At 37.0% G+C, this 20,120-nt stretch overlaps 1 protein-coding gene and 1 long non-coding RNA gene across 4 annotated transcripts in view; both read right to left on the bottom strand.

Moving 5' to 3' along the window:
• Nucleotides 1–20,102, bottom strand: part of TBCK (TBC1 domain containing kinase) — a 146,794-nt gene extending 126,692 nt beyond the window's left edge. The window contains exons 1-4 of one of the 3 annotated variants that reach the window (XM_084872273.1): nt 19,989–20,102; nt 13,667–13,887; nt 4,307–4,379; nt 1,022–1,078 (exon numbers count right to left, since the gene is read on the bottom strand). In XM_084872273.1, the coding sequence (XP_084728399.1) occupies nt 1,022–1,078; nt 4,307–4,379; nt 13,667–13,859 (323 nt within the window). In that variant the 5' untranslated portion in view covers nt 13,860–13,887; nt 19,989–20,102. Of the gene's footprint in view, nt 1–1,021; nt 1,079–4,306; nt 4,380–13,666; nt 13,888–19,981 lie in introns of all 3 variants that reach the window. The other 2 variants (XM_084872272.1, XM_084872274.1) reach the window with 2 other exon arrangements.
• The window catches only part of LOC311617055, a 316,342-nt gene that overhangs the window by 159,305 nt on the left and 136,917 nt on the right, over nt 1–20,120 (bottom strand). The gene's annotated exons all lie outside the window — the stretch shown is intronic.

Genomic DNA, 20,120 nt, shown 5'->3' with positions numbered 1-20,120 from the left:
ACCATCTGAGCCACACAGGCCAGGGCTGCATTTTCTATTTTATTTATTTATTTATTTTTGTTGTTTTTTAATATATTTTATTGACTTATACAGACAGGAAGAGAGAGGGATAGAGAGTTAGAAACATCAATGAGAGAGAAGCATCGATCAGCTGCCTCTTGCACACCCCCTACCGGGGATGTGCTCGCAACCAAAGTACATGCCCTTGACAGGAATCGAACCTGGGACCTTTGAGAGTCCGCAGGCCTATGCTTTATCCATTGAGCCAAACTGGTTTTGGCTGCATGTTCTATTTTAAATAAATGAAAAAGACTGTTGTAAAATGTAAATGGCATAAAAGACCATATGAAATTTGCATTTAATGCTATTCATGTTTATCTACTTGCTCAAAGAATATGCTTGCACCTATAGCATTTTATCATCATGAAAACATATACAAAGGCATTGAAGAAGGTGGCTTCTTTATACCTTCACACTATTGAAACTATTGGTGTTCACTGTTATGAGATTTATCATCTCTAAAACAAGGATAATGAACACAGAAAAATAAAACATTTCATAAGCTAATTGATTTACTCTTATTGGCAAAACAATATAAACTTTATCCTTATATAGCCAAGTGAACGTAAAAAGAGCACACAAAATGACAGTTGAGGTAAAATAATGAAAATAGAAATTTCTGAGTAAACAGCTTCTCTTGTCTGCCTTAGTTCTTTTAATAAGTAAAGGAAGAAAACGTAGAGGTCAGAAGGAACATTCTACAGTTTACCATCCTGATGATCAGAAAACTACTCTAGTAGTTTCAAAGTCCTTTGAATGACTGAGAAAGCAAGACTATGAGTAACATCAATTCCAGTATAGAGCAATTCGGATAGTAGCATAGGTATGTCTGTGGAGACCCTATTCCAGCTCTAGTATATTTTCTTAATACTCTATCTCTTCATAGGGTAAAGTACTTCATTTCTTCTGTCCCAAATACCATAAGTGAATACTGAATAATTTTGAGAACATTATTTCTTACCCCCCAGGCTCCGAAGAGGCTGTGGAAAGGCCATCTAGGCAGAGAGGAGCTATTATCCTATCAACAAATGGCACAAAATGAATGAGCTATCTCAGAAATAGATCACCTGACTCCAGCCAAGCTTTCAGATGACTAAAGTCCCAACTGATATATTGATGGCAACCTCATGAGATCCTGAACTAGAATAACCCAGTTAATCCATTTATGAATTCCAGACCCAGAGAAATTGTATGAAATAATAAATGTTTATTGCTATTTTAAACCACTAAGTGTTGTAGTAATTTGTTAAGAAGCAATAACTAATTCAAATTATTTCTTCTTATAGAAAAAAAGAAATACACAGAAGTATTATATGCCACTGGATCAGGCATCTTAATTAACAACATAATATTGTGGCTATATTATAGTAAAAAAAATAACTTAACAGGCTTTTTTTTTTTTTTTTTTTTTTTTTTAAAGGTATAGCCCAGTTTGGGTGACTCAGGGATTGAATCAACCCATGAGTCAGGAGGTAATGGTTTGATTTCCAGTCAGGGCACATGCCCAGGTTTCGGGCTTGATTCCCAGTAGAGGGAATGCAGAAGATAGCCAATAGATGATTCTCACATCACTGATGTTTCTATTTCTCTCTCCCTCTCTCTGAAATCAATAAAAACATTTTTTTTTAAAAAAGAAGGTATAATTTACATAGGTGAAATGTACATATGTTAAGTGTATATCTCAGGGAGTTTTGACAAGTTTAAAAAAACACACACATACCATGTAATACCCTGATCAAAAAGTAAAAAAAATTCCATTACAGCATTCCAGTCCCTCAAGGCTACTTTAAATAAGTTCTTCTATTATCCTTTCCCCCAACCACTGTTTTTATATCTACCACCATGGATGAGTTTTGATTTTTCTAGAACATCACATATATAGAAGAATATAATCTATTGTGTCTGGCTTCTTTTGCTCAGCATAATAATTTTAAGGTTCATCATGTTGTTGCATATATCAGTACTGTTGATTTATATACCCTTCTTTGCTTACCCCACTCTCCCACTAATGGACATTTGAGTTCTTCCCAGTTTCGGGCTACTATGGATAATGTTTCTGGGACTATTCTTGTGCAAATATTTTGGTAGTCATGTATTTTTCCTTTCTCTTGGTTAAGTACCAAGGCAAGGCAGAGAATAGACTGAGGCAAATGAGGTAGCTAGGGCCCAGAATTTGAGCAGATCCTCCACCTAGGAGTAGGATTGCTGGACCATAAAATAGATGTTTATATAACAATTTAGCCTTTTCAATTACAGCACTATAATTTTACACTTAGATTTGATCACAGATTCTTCTGTCAAGAAATCTACCATTTAAAGGACAATAATAGGTTAATATGTATCCTATATAATAAAAGCCTAATATGTTAAGTGTCTGGTCATCTGGTAAGCCGTTCAATCAATCAAAGCATAATATGCTAATGATATGATAAGGTCACTCAATCACTTGCTATGATGAGCACTGACCACCAAGAGGCAGGCAGTTGACTGGTTGACCAGTCGCTATGACATGAACTGACCACCAGGGGGCAAGAGTCGACCAGTCGACTGGTTGCTATGACGTGCACTGACCACCAGGGAACAGATGCTCCAACTAGTAGGTTAGCTTGCTGCTGGGGTCTGGCAGATTGGGACTGAACGAGATGGGCCAGACACATCCTGGAGCTCTCCTGAAGTCCCTCTCTTGCTGGCCAACCTCCCACGTTCCTCAATCCGGGACCCCTTGGGGGATGTCAGAGAGCCAGTATGAGCCCAATCCTATAGGCCAGGCCGAGGAACCCCTCTGGTGCATGAAACATGCACCAGGCCTCTAGTACTGGTACAAGAAAACATAAAAATATGTACTTGTAAAGGCAATTGGTCAATATTATATTACCAAATGTAATGCATATTAAATAAAATATAAAGTTGAGAATAACATCCTTTAGAATGATTTCTATAGCAAGTGAAACTCCTTGTTTTACAGATAAAACGATTAAAACAATTGTCCAAGGCTGACTAGCTAGCTAGAGATTTCCTCATCATATATAACGGATTATACATTTTTATTCTAATTTAACCCAGCCTGAATTAAAATAAAGTGTTGTGTGGTTTTTTTTTTCAATAAAGATGTGACTATAATTGGTTTTCAATTTTAATGTCAAATATCTTTCACAGCATTTGTTGCCTATAAAGTATAAATTTAAACTGGTGATCACAGAGTAACATATTCTTAAGAAATTTGGGTCATGCTAGAATTATAATTATAAAATACATATACTAAGTAAGAGTAAGTTATTTCTAAATATATTAAAAAACGACTTTTAATTCCTATGGTCAGATTAGACTTTCTAAAGAAGCAAATAAGGTAAGAATATACTTGATATCTGCATGTTTCATGCCGGAGACTGCTTAAAACCAAATCATTTAAAAGAGCACCAAAAGTACTTTTATTCAATTTATTTGTTTTACTTCTAGTAAATTACTACCATTTAGTAAAATACATATTTTTCTCCCTTGAAAAAGATCTATTTTCATCTAGAATAGAGCAGCAATTAAAAACTATTCAGCAAAAATAATATTTTAAACTAAAATAAGTATAATCCTATAAAGACTCCTGGAAAACACTTTTCATTGGTTTGGTATAGCTTTCTTTATGCACTAAATAAATATTTTTGATAATTTTAAGATATTTTCAGAAAAATCCGCGAAGCTCATTTAATAGAATATTTATAATATAACTTAGACCATATGCTCTTCTTGCCAAGAATGCCTGAAACTGAAAATAAATATACCGAGTCTTGAAATAATTGAACTTAAACTGTTGCATTAAATTTCACCCAAACCATGATATTATTTTTCTATACTCTTCAACAGGGTCTTTAAATAATACAATTCATTGTGTCCCTAGGAATACTAGTATCCTGTATAAGTTACCAAGTACCCCTTTCAGGAAAATACTCTTAATCTCAGCTGCAGAACTGCTTCGTGCTAAAAAGATTTCAAATTGTCACATATATTCTCCATAGGAATTTTTTTGCCAAGTGCTTCAGAGAATGCCTGCTTCACAAAAGTTGAACATTGGATAATGTCAACAATAAATTTCTATGAGGTCTATGAATTAAATTTCCCAAAATGAAAATCTGCACCTGGGTTTTATCATTAAACAAGTAACAGAAGGAACTAAAACACTGCCATTACTAGTTAAAATGGCCTTTTGTTTGCCAACTTCTGCTTTTCATTTAATGTTCCTGATATTACATAGTACCTCACAGGTTTCCTTTCTTGGAGTAAGTCTTCTAGGCTCTGTTCACAGTGTTCAGCCACTACCACCAGTCTCTCTGAATAAAACAAAACAAATCCATTTTATATGTTATGAATACAACAATTTAATAACAAAATAATACATCTCACTAGTGATATTAATATACAATACAAATGATATTTTAAGAGATTTTCAAACTCTATATTAATTACATAATATATATAACCAAATATATAGAATAACAGGATCAATGTATAATAAAACAATACATTAAGTAATATTTTTTCATATTGTGTTTTTCTCCCATGGAAAATGCATCAGGAAAAATAGACAGAAAGGCTTACCTTTGGAAAAAAGTGATCCTTCCCCTGACATAGACTAGGAAAAGAAAAAGGTTGGACGAAGATATAAAAAATTTTTGAAGGGAAGAGAAAATTGGGAGCTAGGAACAGATTATTTCCATGGCCTGAGTCCAACAAAAGGTCTGGAAAATTGAGTTCAGAAACTTGACAAAAGTAGAAATATTCTGAATCATGACTATGGAGAAAGAACAGAAAATTGATATGGGATTGTTTGTAATATCCTGCGGCCTTCTAAGATTATGTAATAAAAATTTTGTCAGGCACAATCAATATTATGATGTAATTTTATTTTCTAACAGATCTATAAATGAGATAGCACAGTTCTGAGCGTGATACTTTTTCCTTCATCAGTAACCTTAGTGACTAACACATTTTCTGACATAGTAGCAAATGTATATATATTTGTAAATGATTAATATAAGAACAAGAGAAAAATACAACTGGGTTTACAAGTGGATGGGGTTTTAATAAGGTTATTTCAGAAGAGATTAAGGGTATAAAAGAAATTGCAATACTGTGAACATCCATACAAAATGGATTCAAGATTAGATAATAAAGAAGATTATCACAAAATATAGATAGCAAAGATAAAAAAGTGAAGGTGTACCCTAGCAGCCTATAGAGTGTCGGCCTGTGAACCTAAGTTTCCTGGTTTTGATTCAGGTCAAGAGCAAGTACTTTGGATGCAGGCTCCTCCCTGACCTGGGTCCAGGTAAAGGCACTTGCAGGAGGAAATCAATAGATGTGTTTCTCTGTCTTTCCCTCTCTCTTCCACTCTTGCTAAAAATCAATGGAAAAGTATCCTCAGGTGAGGATTTAAAAAAAATAAGTGAAGGTACAATGAGACTACTAGGAATAGTGAAAATTGAGATAGAAGATAGGAAAGGAGAATTTCAGAGTAGGAAAACCAGTAAAAGGAACTAACTGGGTAACAATTAGTTCAAGGTCTGGTCCACATGGGGAAATAGAAATGGGAAAAGGTTATACACGGGCAGTCAAGTAAAGTGTGAGGGCAGGATATGGAATGGTCACATTTTGGAAGTTGAAACTCTCAGAGATGGTAGCAAAATACAGAATGGATTGAAATACTAAGATTAAAAATGCTCTAAATAACTGCTATCACTTTCAAATGAAAGACTCCATGTGACAAAACAGGAACTTAGAATTAAATTTGAAAGACCACTAAAGAAGAAAAAAGAGAATTGTAAAGAAAATCTTCAATTCAATTAATAAAAGAACATACAAAGTTCAACTCCAAGTAAGTTAGCACAACAATGAAAGAAAAAGGAAATAATGCTATCAGAAAAACAAAATCGAAAGCTGTATTCCTTTGTTTTCCATCCAACCACACTTCGTAAGTTTTCCTTACAGCTGTCTGGCTATCTCTCTGAAGTTTAATCTGTAAACTGGCATCTCTCTCACCCCAATTTTAAATGTTTCTAGTTCCCCCACCTAATTCTGGGTCTTCATATTGTGTTTTCTCCTTATTATTACCAAGACTGAACACCTCTCAGTTTTTATCTCAAGTCCAGAACTCTCTTTTGAACTCCAGGCTTATACAGACAATTTCTCACTTTAATATAAAAGTCATCTCAAACTCAACAGAACTGAAAATGAGCATATAGTTTGCTCCATAAGCCTGTTTCCTTTAGCACTATTTCAGCAAATAGTGCCACTACATTGGCAGCTTCTATAGTTAGAAATTTTGGAGCAATCTCTCTTTCTCAAATCCAAACAATATGTTCTGGTATTTCTATCTCCCAACTGTTTGCAGAATCTGTACAGTTTGTTCCATCTGCTGGGTCCAAGCCAGCATCAGCTCTTATTAGATTAACACAACTGTCTCTTAATTGAGCTTCTCACACTCTTAGTCCCTTCCAACATATTTTCATATTAAAGTCTAAGTGATGAAATATTAATAAATCTAAATGTATAACTTCCTCTCTAGCTTTATTTTTTGTTGTTTTATCTCTTGCTCACCAACTTGCATGTACACTGGCCTTCCTCCCTTCTTCATGTCTTAAGGTATTAGCACATGGATTCCCATTGCTTAAAATTATCTTCCCCATTCCCTTCTCCCAGTCAAATTCTATCATTAAACATAGTGGTTGAGAGCACAGATTATTCTGTCCGGGTTCAATTTTAGGATTAATACTCATTAGTTCTGTGACCTTGAGGAAGTTTGCTAACCTCTCTATGCTGCAGTTTCCTTTTCTGAAAAATGAGGAAGCTACAGCACCAACCTCACAGAGTTATGCTGAGGTTAAAATGAGTTAATATATAATAAGATCCTAGAATAGTGCCTGGCATATAGTAATCACTAAGTGTTAACTAGTGTTATTATCCATTCCTCAATTAAATGTGACTTCTTCAAGAAATATTGTTTTATTCCCCCAAAATAAATTTGCTCCATCTGTAATATAATCTAATAGAGGCCCAGTGCATGAAAATTCATGCACTAGAGGAGGCGTCCCTCAGCCTGGCCTGCCCCCTCTCATAGTCTGGGAGCCCTCAGGGGCGGGAAGCAACCAGGTGATCAGGGGAAGGTGACACCCCCATCACACCTCTGCTGCTGCCACTGCTGGCAGTGCAAACCTTGGCCAGCCCTAGTTACCTGAGTCTTGAACAGCCCTGGGTGGTTGGGCAGCCACCATCCAAGGCTTGCCTGCGCCTTGGACCAGCCCTGGGCAGCTGAGGGTGGATCTGGCCACACCTCACACCTGTGACCCAATCCAGCAGGACTGAAAAAGACTGGGGAACTCCAGCGGGGCTAAGGGGACTGGGTACTGCCATCTTGTGGCTATGGGCTTTGCCATATTTGTGATGGTGTGACAGTCAATTTGCATATTCCCTCTTTATTAGATAAGATTCTACATTATACTATTCTTTTGTAGCACTTATCTCAACTATAAAAAAAATACATTTATTTTTATTTAATGTATTTGTTATCCACTACATAATGAGGGCAGGAACAATGTCGGTCTTGTTCAAATACATCACCAGTTTCTAGAATGGTACTTCAAAAATATAAGCATCTAACAGAAAAATACTTTTAAAGGAGTTTACTTGTTAAATAAATGATCAAAGGCATGATATGGCCATTAGAAATGAATAAGAGTCTCTTATGATGACAATCATTATCTAAACAGAAATCTGTCCTGTGAGGAAAAGTATATGTTTATGTTGTACACTAGGCATTATAACACCTCAGTAGCACTGATTTTAACATAAAACAAAAACATCATAATTTATTAAAGTGTACACACTCCATTAACTAATAATTTTAATTTGGATATCCATACATATTGATATCCATGAGAGATTTCCAAAACGTTTACCATCAAGCTTCTTCTGGAAATTTCTTCAAATTATCATAAAACAGAGTTTGCCAAAACTTTAGGATCCTATTGAGGTTTTTTTTTTAATATATTTTATTGATTTTTTTACAGAGAGGAAGAGAGAGGAATAGAGAGCTAGAAACATCAATGAGAGAGAATCATCGATCAGCTGTCTCTTGCACACCCCCCACTGGGGACATGCCCGCAACCAAGGTACATGCCCTTGACTGGAATCAAACCTGGGACCTTTCAGACCACAGGCCGAAACTCTATCCACTGAGCCAAACTGGTTTCGGCCCTATTGAGTTTTGAAGCATTATTTTAATGCAGGAGATCCATGATACGCGGTAGAATATCAAAGTTTCTCCCAGAGGTAATGAAGTGTATACCAAAACACTATTTCCAATACAAGCCAGGTTTTTCAAGAAATCATTAGAGTTTTCATCCTGAAACTCTGGATCGCTGTTTGAAAATAACTTCTGTTTGTTATAAAATAATATAGTTTCACATAATAAAATCTGACAAAAATATTTAGAAATCATGTGCCAAATATAAGTCAGCAATATAGTGGCAGTATTTATACAAAAACAAATGTAACACTAAGATGAACTTTAAAGAGAACATATAAGAACTGTGAAATAATCTTTCTTCTAACAAATATCTGATGAATGCCAAGATCACTATGTTGTACATACAGACTGAATTTTATGTTTGAAATCAATGATAAGAAATTGAAGAGAGCACATTAAGCAAAAGAAAAATAATAAAAGAGTTGAATAAGTAGAGGACTAAAAGAAAAATAATTTTTTAACAAAAAGGAAATTTGTAAATATGCTCAGGTAATCTGAAAGGTTATTAGAATATAGTTACTCCATCATTCTTTTGTTATTCACAGTAAAAATTGAGACTAGCTCATTACATTTTAAATATAATATTTAAATAAATATTTATATGGTGCAACTGACAAAAATAAGTCAGTACTTAAGAAACAGTACTGTTACTAGGTCACTGGGATGGTCAGTTTTCTGAGTCAAGATAGCTAGGCTGCAGCCTCTAGTTATTCAAATTTAGGTGTTACCATGAAGGTATTTTATATGTGATCAAAATGTATAATAAGTTTACTTTAAGTAAGAAAGATTATCCTAGATAATCTAGGTGAGCCTGATTCACTCAGTAGTAAAGGCCCCAAGAAGAGAGAAGAAGCTACTCTAAGGAAGAAATTTCACCCATGGGCTGCAGCTCAGGTCTCACCCAAGTGTTCAGACTTACCCACCCCGCCTCTAAAATCATTTATGCCAATTCCTACCAATTAATGTATTCATATATATCCTGTTGGTTCTGTTTCTCTGAAGGAACTATGAACTGATATAGACATTTCGGTTGAAATTGTATGCAGCTAGAAATACAGAATAAATTATGTTATTGGACCTTAACAATTTTATTATTCTCTACCTGAATTTCAAATCTATTAGTTAAAATGATTTCACTATCAATGACCAAAATATTTCTGGACAACAAATTCCAAATAAACTGGTATGCATTACAATTTATAATCTTCACTCAGCTTCTAAACACTGAAGAGATTTGAACCTCAAAAGAAAAACATTAAATTTGTTAATGTATTTCATGCTTTATTTGCCTTTTATATTTTAAAGATATTTTCCTCAACTTTACTTTTATAAACAAAGATCTCAAATTTTAATAAAATGTTCACTATTCTTGAGATGAAATACTTAATCCTGTTGATTTAGCAAGAAACTAACATCATCTTGAGTCTGTTTTGAATGATCTACTGTATAGAAAACAGTGAAAGCCTGATTTCTGAGCTAATCCAACATGTGAAAACATAATGTTACTAAAACAGACCATATGTCACATGTGACTCTAAATATAGAGGGGAAGGTAGGGAATGAGGGAATAACAATGACAAGATGTAAGGTATCTGCATAGCAAGAACAGAATAAAGGGGAAAAAGAAACCAAAAACAAAATTCTTTGATAAGGCAATCAAGTGGCGTCCAAATCAAAATCATGTGTTGTTAAATTACTGAAAATTTTATTTGTTTGGTAAGAAAACTGTGTAGCCCTGGATAGTTTGGCAAGTGATTAGAGCGTTGGCCTGAGGACTGAAGGGTTCTGCCCTGGGTTTGATTCCTGTCAAGGGCCCGTATGTATCTCAATTGCAGGCTTGATTCTTGCCCTGATCTGTGGGGGGCCTATAGGGTGGCAACCAATCAATGTATCTCTCTCATATCTATGTTTCTCTCTTTCTCTCCCCCTTCCTTCCATTCCTTTTATAAAAATCAATGGGAGAAAAATGCTTGGGTGAAGATTAACAAAAAAAGAAGACGGTTGAGTAGAAACTTTCAAATTTTTCAAATTAAATGCAACTGAAATGTCTGGGATGCTTAGGAACAAACAGACCCTTACGTAAATACATACTCAATACTCAAATACATACTCAATGGGTAAGTTATTTAGTCCTTATACATACAATTTTTAAGACAATGAGCACTGCCAACATAAACAAGATAATCAAATTTTCTGATTTTTTTATAATCACTGATATTTTCATTCTAAACAGCAAAACTTAAACTATATAAATTTTATACATATCCCTGACTTATGTTACCCTAGAAGAGAGGGGTGCTGATATTGAGGAGAAGAGCAAGCAGGGGGAGCAGAGTAACTAGTAAGATGGTGCATTGGCCTAAAGGGACTACCCAGATTTATGAGTTGGTTTCAGCCCTAACAGAGATTACTGTCTAAGGGGATCCATTCCTACCTGATACTGATAACTAAAAAGAAGGTTCCTGTGCAAAATCATCAATAGTGATCCCCAGAGAAATACTAATAAAAGAGTAATATGCAAATTGACTAACACTACAACACACAAGATGGCTGCCCCCATGTGGTCCAAGATGGCCAGCCCCATGTGAACACAAGATGGCTGGCAGAAGAGGGCAATTATGGGCAATCAGGACAACAGGTAGGACAATTGGGAGGAACCAGGCCTGCAAGGGAGGGCAGTTGGGTGTGACCAGGCCTACAGAGGAGGGCAGTTGGGGGTGACCAAGGCAGCAGGGGAGGGAAGTAAGGGGTGACCAGGCAGGCAAGGGAGAGCAGTTAGGGGTGACCAGACCAGCAGGGGAAGGCATTTGGAGGCGACCAGGCCTGTAGGGGAGAACAGTTAGGGGCAATTGGGCCAGCAAAAGAATCGTTAGGGGGTGACCAAGCTGGCAGGTGGAAGTGGTTAGGAGCAATCAGGCAGGCAGGCAGGCAGGCAGGCAAGCAGTTGGGAGCCAGTACTCCTGGACTGTGAGATGAATGACTGACTGCCCATTTGGGATTGGGCCTAAACGGGCAATCAGACATCCCTCTACAGTAAGGTGACCAGACTTTCCAAAAATTGGGACTTTTTTAAAACGCCGCGGGACGTGGGACAAATTGCTAAAAATTGGGACTGTCCCACCAAAAGCGGGATGTCTGGTCACCTTACTATACAAGTCCCAGAATGGACAGTCAGACATCCCTCTACAGGTCCCAGATTGGACAGGATGCAGGGTGGCCTGAGACTGAGACACACACACACACACAAACACACAAACACACAAACACACACACACACACACACACACACACACACACACCTGTGCACGAATTTCGTGCACCGGTCCTATAGTTATATAATAAGATTTTTCCTGATTCAGCATTTATAGGGGCACATTTAGGTAAAGGAAGGAAAAGAAGAAGCACAAGAAATACCTAGAATTATTGAGTCATTATCCCTAGAAAATAAAGCCTAGATAGAGGGTAAGATCCCTGTTACATGAATTAAAGTTCCAAATAGACTTCCAGACATAGTGAAAAGGAATAAAGGGCACTTGAGGATACAAGAATGAAAAAGTTCTAAGGACTGAGCAAAGTGGCAAAAGTTTTAGAAGACAGGTGAAGACAGGCATATTCAAATTTGCAGATGTAAAATAAAAATGATTGATTATGGTCACTAGTTACAGATGATAATGAGTATATACTACTAATGTATTGTCAAACTTTCCTAGAGTGGTTTTGGAACTTGGCCAACCTAACAATTGAAAACTCTTTAGAATTAGTAATTTGTAATTGGATGGTGTGTACGGGGGTTGTGGGGGAGGGGGTGGGTGTTTGAGGCATTTAGGAATTGACAATATCAATCTTTTAATAATATAAAAAGTTTCAAATGATATCTATGATTTTGTTGTTTAACCAAGGCTATTTTTCACATTGATTTTTAAAGAGACTGGAAGGGAGAGGAAGAGACAGAGCCTGAAAAACATTGATGTGAGACACATCCATTGGTTGCCTCCCACACGCACCCCAACTGGGGCTAGGGAACAAGACTGCAATCTAATTATGTGTCCTTGACCGGAATTGAACCCAAGACTCTTCAATCCATGGACCAATACAACAACCACGATGGCCCTGGCCAGGTAACTTAGTTGGTTTGAACGAACATCATCCTGATAAGCCAAGGTTATGGGTTTGATTCCTGGTTATGGCACATACAAGAATCAACCAATGAATGCATAAATAAGTGGAAAGACAAATAGAAGTTTCTCTCTCCGTGTGTGTTTCTATATCTCCCCTTCTATTCCTCTCTAAAATAAATCATTAAAAAGAAAATATCTCCACATATTTATGTGTTCTGCAGATTGAGCATTTGTGTTCCCCTAAAAACCATAGGTTGACATCTAACCCCAATGGATGGTGTTTGGGGGTGGAGCCTTTGGGAGGCGAGTAGGTCATGAGTGCAGAGCCTTCATGAATTGGATTAGTGCTTTTGTAAAAGAGGCTTGAGAGAACTCCCTTGTCTCTCCTACCATGTGATGTTATAGTGACAAGATGGCTATTAGTGAAGAACTGCGCCTCACTAGACATGGGATCTGCTAGGGCCTTGTTCTTGGACTTTCTAGACTCCAGTACTAAATAAATGTTTGTTCTTTATAAGCTACTCAGTTTATGGTGTTTTGTTACAGAATCCTGAATTGATTAAGACATGGGGTATGGAAGCACCCCATTATAGTATAAAAAGAAAGTAAATATCTTCTTGGTAAAACATTAACTTTTTAACCAATAGGGTTAAACATTTCTATGTCAGTTCTCTAGATGGAATCCTATATGAAAAAGGCATATGGGGGGGCGGTAAGAGGAGGCTGGGGGAAGGTCAAGGGGGGAAAAAGGAGACATATGTACAACCATTTGTAATGCTTCAAAAAATAAAAAATAAGTAAAAACAAAAAGCTATTGCAATTAAAAAAAAAAAAAAAAAGCAACTCACTTTCATTCAAAGAGAGTCCAAATTACCTTCAATCATAAAATACATTCCAATAAAGTATAAAGTTTCTAACATTAGAACATTCATTTCCTTCTTACAGAGGTGAATAAATATGTTTAAGGATAGGTGAACTCCCTGAAAAATAAAATTAAAAATCCTGGTTCTCAGATCTGTGATGTATAAATCATTCAAATGTAGTCAGGAAACCTCAAATGACTAGAGCTTTGACTGACAGGAGTTTGGGCTGGAGTGAAGGGCAAAGGCACACATGGACACATGTACTGTATATTTATAGCCTAACCAAGGTAACAGAGCAAAGAACACAGAATGGATAAGAAATATCAACTCACCATGTTTTCCTCTAGAAATATCCACATATTGGCACAGTCTTGGATGGGTGATGGTCTTAAGGATCTGAAAGCGCCCTAAAATTTTGATAGAATTTGGTGTGAGAGGAAGCCCGTTGCTTCCACAAACATCATGTGGTAGAGCGGAGGCAAAGAAGGTAAAGGCACCCATTTCAACATCCTTCAAGGGAAACATCTCCCAGTCCTAGATCTTCCAAGATAATCTGGAAAAGGAAAGAATTTTTTGACAGATCAACAAACATTATATCAGTGTTTTCTCACCTTAAACATGATTAACAATCTATATATGTATAAAAGCATAATATGCAAATTGACCAGATGGCAGAACGACCAGTTGGCTATGACAACACTGACCACCAGGGGGCAGACGCTCGACACAGGAGCTGACCTCAGCCCGAAGGCCCTGATCATCCTCGGGGCCTGTCAGTCAACAGTGAACTGGAAACTGGGTGGAGGCTGAAGCGGGCAAGGGAGCCAGCTGGTAGCAGCCAAGGAAAATCGGCCCTGACCAAAGGCCAGGCCTAGGGTCCCTACCTGTGTATGCATTTCTTGGGCCAGGCCTCAAGTAAATATGTAACTTGCAGGGAATGTTGATCTGAATACTTCAAAGTAAAAAAATGTCAAGTTTAAAACTTCCAAGATAATATCAAAGAAGAAAAAAATACCAATCAGAAATTAACATTGCAGTTCTAAATCCAAGTCAAACACTTTCAATAGCATTCAAAGAAAAAGATAGGACATTTCCTCTTCACTGATGCTTGACAGTATTGAGTTTAGAGATAGTTCATTATTGCATATTAATTTCAATAAGGCTCTTCTCTTTACCTAAAGCTTGAATAACCCTAGACCACATGTGTCAAACACAAGGCCCGCGGGCCAAATCCAGCCCGCCAGGCCTTGCAATGTGGCCCGCACCGCGCTGTCATCACTGCACTCCGCTGTCAGTTTATGACATTGTCAGTTTATGACTGTTCAGTAAACCATTCGGCCCGTGATTTAGGCTGGATTTTAAATTTTGGCCCCTTCTCTGATTGAGTTCGACACCCCTACCCTAGACTAACAAGAATTTTTTTTTTTTTTTTAGATGAGGCAAGGAAATAGGAAATAGAGATACTAACCAGACACTTTAAATAATCAAGGACTTTTAATAGTAGTAAAAATTCAACTAGATAACAGAAGGCACTATGTTATTGAAATGACTAATGCTAGGTGTTTTACATGTGATTTGTTTTAGTCCCCGTAAGAATCTTGACAAATGTTATTTCCTCCAGGTTTGAGATAAATGTTCCATGTGTAGATCCTGAGGGGTCTTATTAGCATGGACTCCAAAACATATGGCGCCTCAGAGTTGTGCAATAGAGCAGCCTGGAGATTAAAAAACTTGCTCCAAAATCAATCTGACTTACATTAAGGCAACCATAACAAAAAAGGTCCTGAATGAAATTTCCCTCCTGCCCAGGTGTATCATTAAAGATACACTACTGGTCAAGCACAGCAACCTTCCCTTGTCAGCTTTCACAATAAAAATCTGGAATTCTAAATTAAGGTGATAGGCCACTTCTCATAAATATGTCTGCCCAGAAATCTCATCAAAAGAATGAAAATATTTTCAAATATATAATCTCATAACAAGAAAGAGAGTCACAAGCTGATCAAAGATTTTAAGAAACTACTGTGAAGTATTTTGCATATGGAAGAGTACTATCACAAGAAACAGAAAGATGAAGTTACAACCTATAACATAGTCAAGAAGTTTGCCCAGCCCCTCAGAGACTTCAGATTCAGACAAAATTGACCTCCTCTTAATTTTGGAACTTGTAGAACCCCAGTTAAGATCTGGCTGTCCACTCAATGATCAAAAAACAGAGTATGTTAATCAATAAGCCTGTCCATATGTGTAAAGTACCTAGACAGCTTTCCTTAATTTTTAAATAATGAACTGCCCAGGAATCACCAGATAGCTAAGGAAAAACTATAGAGCAAAAGGCAAAAAATAAAATAAGCCAAGAAAAAAAATCTGCTCTACAGGCAACCAAAATAACTTCTGTAAATAAAAATATCCAGCCCTAGCCAGTTTGGCTCAGTGGATAGAGCGTTGGCCTGCGGACTGAAGAGTCCTAGATTCAATTATGGTCAAGGGCATATGCCTGGGTTGCAGGCTCAATCCGCAGTGGGGTGCATGCAGGAGGCAGCAGATCAATGATTCTCCTCTCTCTCATCATTGATGTTTCTCTCTCTCCCTCTTCCTTTCTCTCTGAAATCAAATATATATATACATTTTTTTTTTAAACCCAAAACTCAACTCTAATATATTTAGGAAGATTTGAGAAGATATTACATCCCTTACAGAAAACAGGAGGTATGGAAAAACATATTTCACAAAAGAATAAAAAATAATTGCCAATATATGTGAGAAGATAAATAACTCATAAATATTCAGGAAAATGTTCATTACAACCACATGAAATTTATATCTGTCAGGTAGTAACAAGTAATATATATAAAAAAGGCTAGTATGCTAAGTGTCCAACCCTCTGACTGATTGCTATGACACACACTGACCACTGGGAGCAGACGCTCAATGCAGGAGCTGTTGTGATGTGACTGGCCATTTACAAAGAAACAGCACCATGGACCTGGCGCCCACAAAGCAACACTAGGCTTCCCCCAAGTGGGACACAGGCTCCAACCCCCCCCCCCCCCGCCCCAGAGTGACACCCCACCAAACTGCAGCCAATGCTGCCAAGACCCTATGGCACAAAATGAGGCCCACAGCACAGCCTTGCCCGGAAACTGTTGTTATGGACTTCAGGTAATAACGTCACGTAGTAACACCCAGCTTCCTCTCCCTAGCAACTAGCCTCTTTGGAGTTTCTTCAGCGCAGGAACCCAAATTGCTTTATAGACAGGTGTAAACATTTTGCAGTTCAACCAAATGTTTGTGAAGTGTTTTCCTGGGCCTCATCTCATTTGATCCTCACAGAAGTTCTGGAGTAGGTAAATAGGAGACTCAGTGGAATCCCATTTTCTTTTCATTAGTCAGAAAATAAAGATTTAGAAAGCTTAGAAACTTGACCCAACTGAAAAGAAGAAAGAAATGTTGGACCTTGAACATAACCAAGTTTTCTCACTGAGCAGAATATAGTCAAACACTGTTGCAATTAAATATTTTACCCTTTATTTTCCCTGAGTGATCTACAATAATAATCTGCTTTGTGTTGATATTTACTGCTGTGTTGCTGAAAATTACCTGAAAGAGAAGTTGGGATGCTTCACCAGGTTGGAAAAAGTTTAGCTACATCAGAAAATGGGTCTAATTAAGCAAGATTTTTCTATATATCAGTATATATAACAGGCTAAGTTAACTTGCACATGTGTGATATACATAAAGCTCTGGCTGGTGTTAATCCCATGCGTATGTTTTAATCTGTCATTGTTGATCATGAATTTGATTGACACTTCTATTATAGAGAAAGGGCGATTGACAATATTAAAATATTTCTTTTAATTTATTTTCAATGTGCAAGAATTCACACACCAGGCCACTAGTACATATTAGGAGGAAATGAAGAAACTGAATGAAATTTGGTAGAAAGACTATGAACCACAATTTAACAGTATTTAATATATATAAATTTCATCTGATAATAAAAAGCAAAAAAATAAATTGAGAAAACACGAGAAAGGATTAATTAAATGAGTGCTTGATGTGATTACCAAATAGATAAAAGCATACAAGAAGATAACAGACATGTGAATCAAGCAAAGAATTACTTTAATGGGTTTAAAAAAACAAAACAAAAACAGAAAAACTAAGGAGAATAAAAATACAATACAATAGGGGAAAATTCCCTATAGATGAAGGGAAACATAAACCTTAAAATGAAAAAGTCTTATAATTTCAAGGAGGATAAAAGAAAAAAGATTTACACTGAGTTATTTATTCTAGCACCTTTCAATGAGTTCATTGCAAGGAGAATAAATTCACACCAAAATATATCATAATAGGCCAGCTGGTGTGGTTCGGTGGTTGAGCATCGGCCTATGAACCAGAAGGTAATGATTCCATTTTCTGTCAGGATACATGCCTGGGCTGCAGGCTCGATCCCCAGTACAGGGTGTGCAGGAGGCAGCTGATCAATGATTTTCTCTCATCATTGATGTTTCTATTTCTCTCTACCTCACCCTTCTTCTCTAAAATCAATACAAATATATTTAAGAAAAATATATATCATAAACTTTTTTCAAAACATCACACATAACTAAAAATTTTAATAATTTCTGAGAGCAAACAAATAATCCCAGCACCAACAAATTAAGATCAGACTGATATTTTTATCTTCTCATGAGCAACACTGGAGATTAGAAGATGGTGAAGTCTTGGAAGATTTGGTTTCTATACCCAGCAAAACTATCAACCATAACAGCAATGTGATAATGTACAGCTACACAAATACTAAGAAATAAAATTACCATCCACATACCTTTTATAAATAAATTTCTTTAGAGGAGAAAACCAAATAATAGAAGATGTTGGGTTAAAAATTATTGCTACTTACTCAAGAGTTCAATGAATGTAACCCAGGAAAGAAGTTGCACAAAAGGACTAGAATAGAATCCATTCAAATTAAACAGAAAGTGATTGGGATCCAAGGAAAACATCTTCAAGCACAGAAATGAAATGGTAGGTTCTCATACTAAGAATGAGAATACGTGGTCTAGAAAGTACAAGATGGAAGGAAGGATGAGGTGATGAAAGCATCTCTTCCTCAAAAGAAATCAGAAAGTCCTTTGTGAAAGTGTGGAGGGGTTAAAAACCATTTAAGAAGCACATGGTCCAAAACATAAAGCATCATTTTTTTGTCATTGTAGAGGAAGTGAAAAAGAATCAATTTGCTATTAACATGACAAATCTTCTGATAGCCTGAAAGTAAAGGTCCAACTCAGAGAAGGTAGGAGCAGATTTGGTTTCTGAAATGGTAAAGAATAAACTAGAGTTGCTACTTTTCTTATTTTACCAAATAATGAGCCACAATATATTTTTGAAAATTTATGTGAAAAAAAAAATTGAGTTTACATTTACTTAGAACTAATCAGTATGAAAACTAAATATTGTAATAACTATTCACAAATTTGTAGATGAGATGTTTGTGGATGATGTGGACTATCTTAAGAAGTCAATTTAAAAAATAATTAATAGTTTACCTAAATATGCAACATTCAAATCTAAAATTAGGTGAGGTTAAAAGTGGTTATTTCTGAAGAATAGGACTGAGGGGAGAAAGGGAGACACTAAACTGTTGTATTTCATTATGCAGTCCTTCTATAATATTTGATTACAATTAGATGCCTCAATCACTTAGACACCTAAAAATCAAATAACCAAATGAAGAAAATGCAAAACTTTCAGAAACACACATTAGTTAGCACAAAACATGTGTTTTGTGTTTTGCTTTAAATACCTCTTAGGTTCCTGCATAAAAAAAGTACACACAAAGAGATTTTCTCACTTGGTGAATGGAAGAATGCTAGTGTGTGTGTGTGTGTGTGTGGGGGGGGGGGGGGGGACAGCTGAGGTGAGAGATTTGTTGAAGAATAACAACAATGCAAGCACTTAGGTTTGAAAATTCATTCAGTCACCAATGTCTTGGAGATCCTAAACAACCTGCCAGGTGTTTTTAGGTTGCCAAGCTAATTATAGTGAGCAAGGCACAATCTGTGCCCTCAAAGAATCTGGAGTTGAAATGACTCAAGTTGGGGAATAACGGGGGGAAATGGGCAAAAGATGATAAAACAGTTTGTACATTTCTTCAATGGGCGAATGAAACTATCATAGTTCATTTATTTTATATACTTCCCCTCAAGAAGTTGTTTCTGTCCCAAACAAAAAAACAGGGACGTTGGGTCCTTGTAAAAGCACCTCGTTAGAATTCTAAAGTAACTTCCCCTTGTTCAATTTCTTCCACTCCACAAGGAACTCACATCTCAGTAACTAACTAAACCTTTGCAAGCCAGTAACAAACCAAAGCAATTGTTGCCATCTGTAACACAGCCACGTGCACATTTTCTAACCTCCCCTTCAATCTTCCTTTGAAGCAGAGATTCCTCCCAGAGGACTCGGGTAAACGTGTGTAGGCAGAAGGCGGCCCCCGCTAGGGATGGGGACCAGGCAGGGCACCCAGCAGCTCAAGGGGTCCGCTCACCCGCTCCCTGCAGGTGGGCGTGGCCAATCGCCGCACCTGCCAGGCTTCACAGCCCCGCCCATTAGGACAGATACAAGAGGGAAAGCCCCAATACCTGCCACGGAGCCTGGGGACGCAGGCGGACACAAAGACAAGGGGATGGAGCTTCTACACGGGGTCCCAGGGCTGTTTCTGTGGCTGGAGCCGCCGCTACTGCTTAGTGCCCAGGGCCCTGCATGCGTGCAAAGTCAGCG

The sequence above is a fragment of the Pipistrellus hanaki genome (genome assembly GCF_964339955.1).
Source record: "Pipistrellus hanaki genome assembly, chromosome: 1".
Classification (NCBI taxonomy): Eukaryota; Metazoa; Chordata; class Mammalia; order Chiroptera; family Vespertilionidae; genus Pipistrellus; species Pipistrellus hanaki.
The sequence above is the reverse complement of the archived record's forward strand: the minus strand, read 5'-3'. Positions and strand labels throughout refer to the sequence as shown.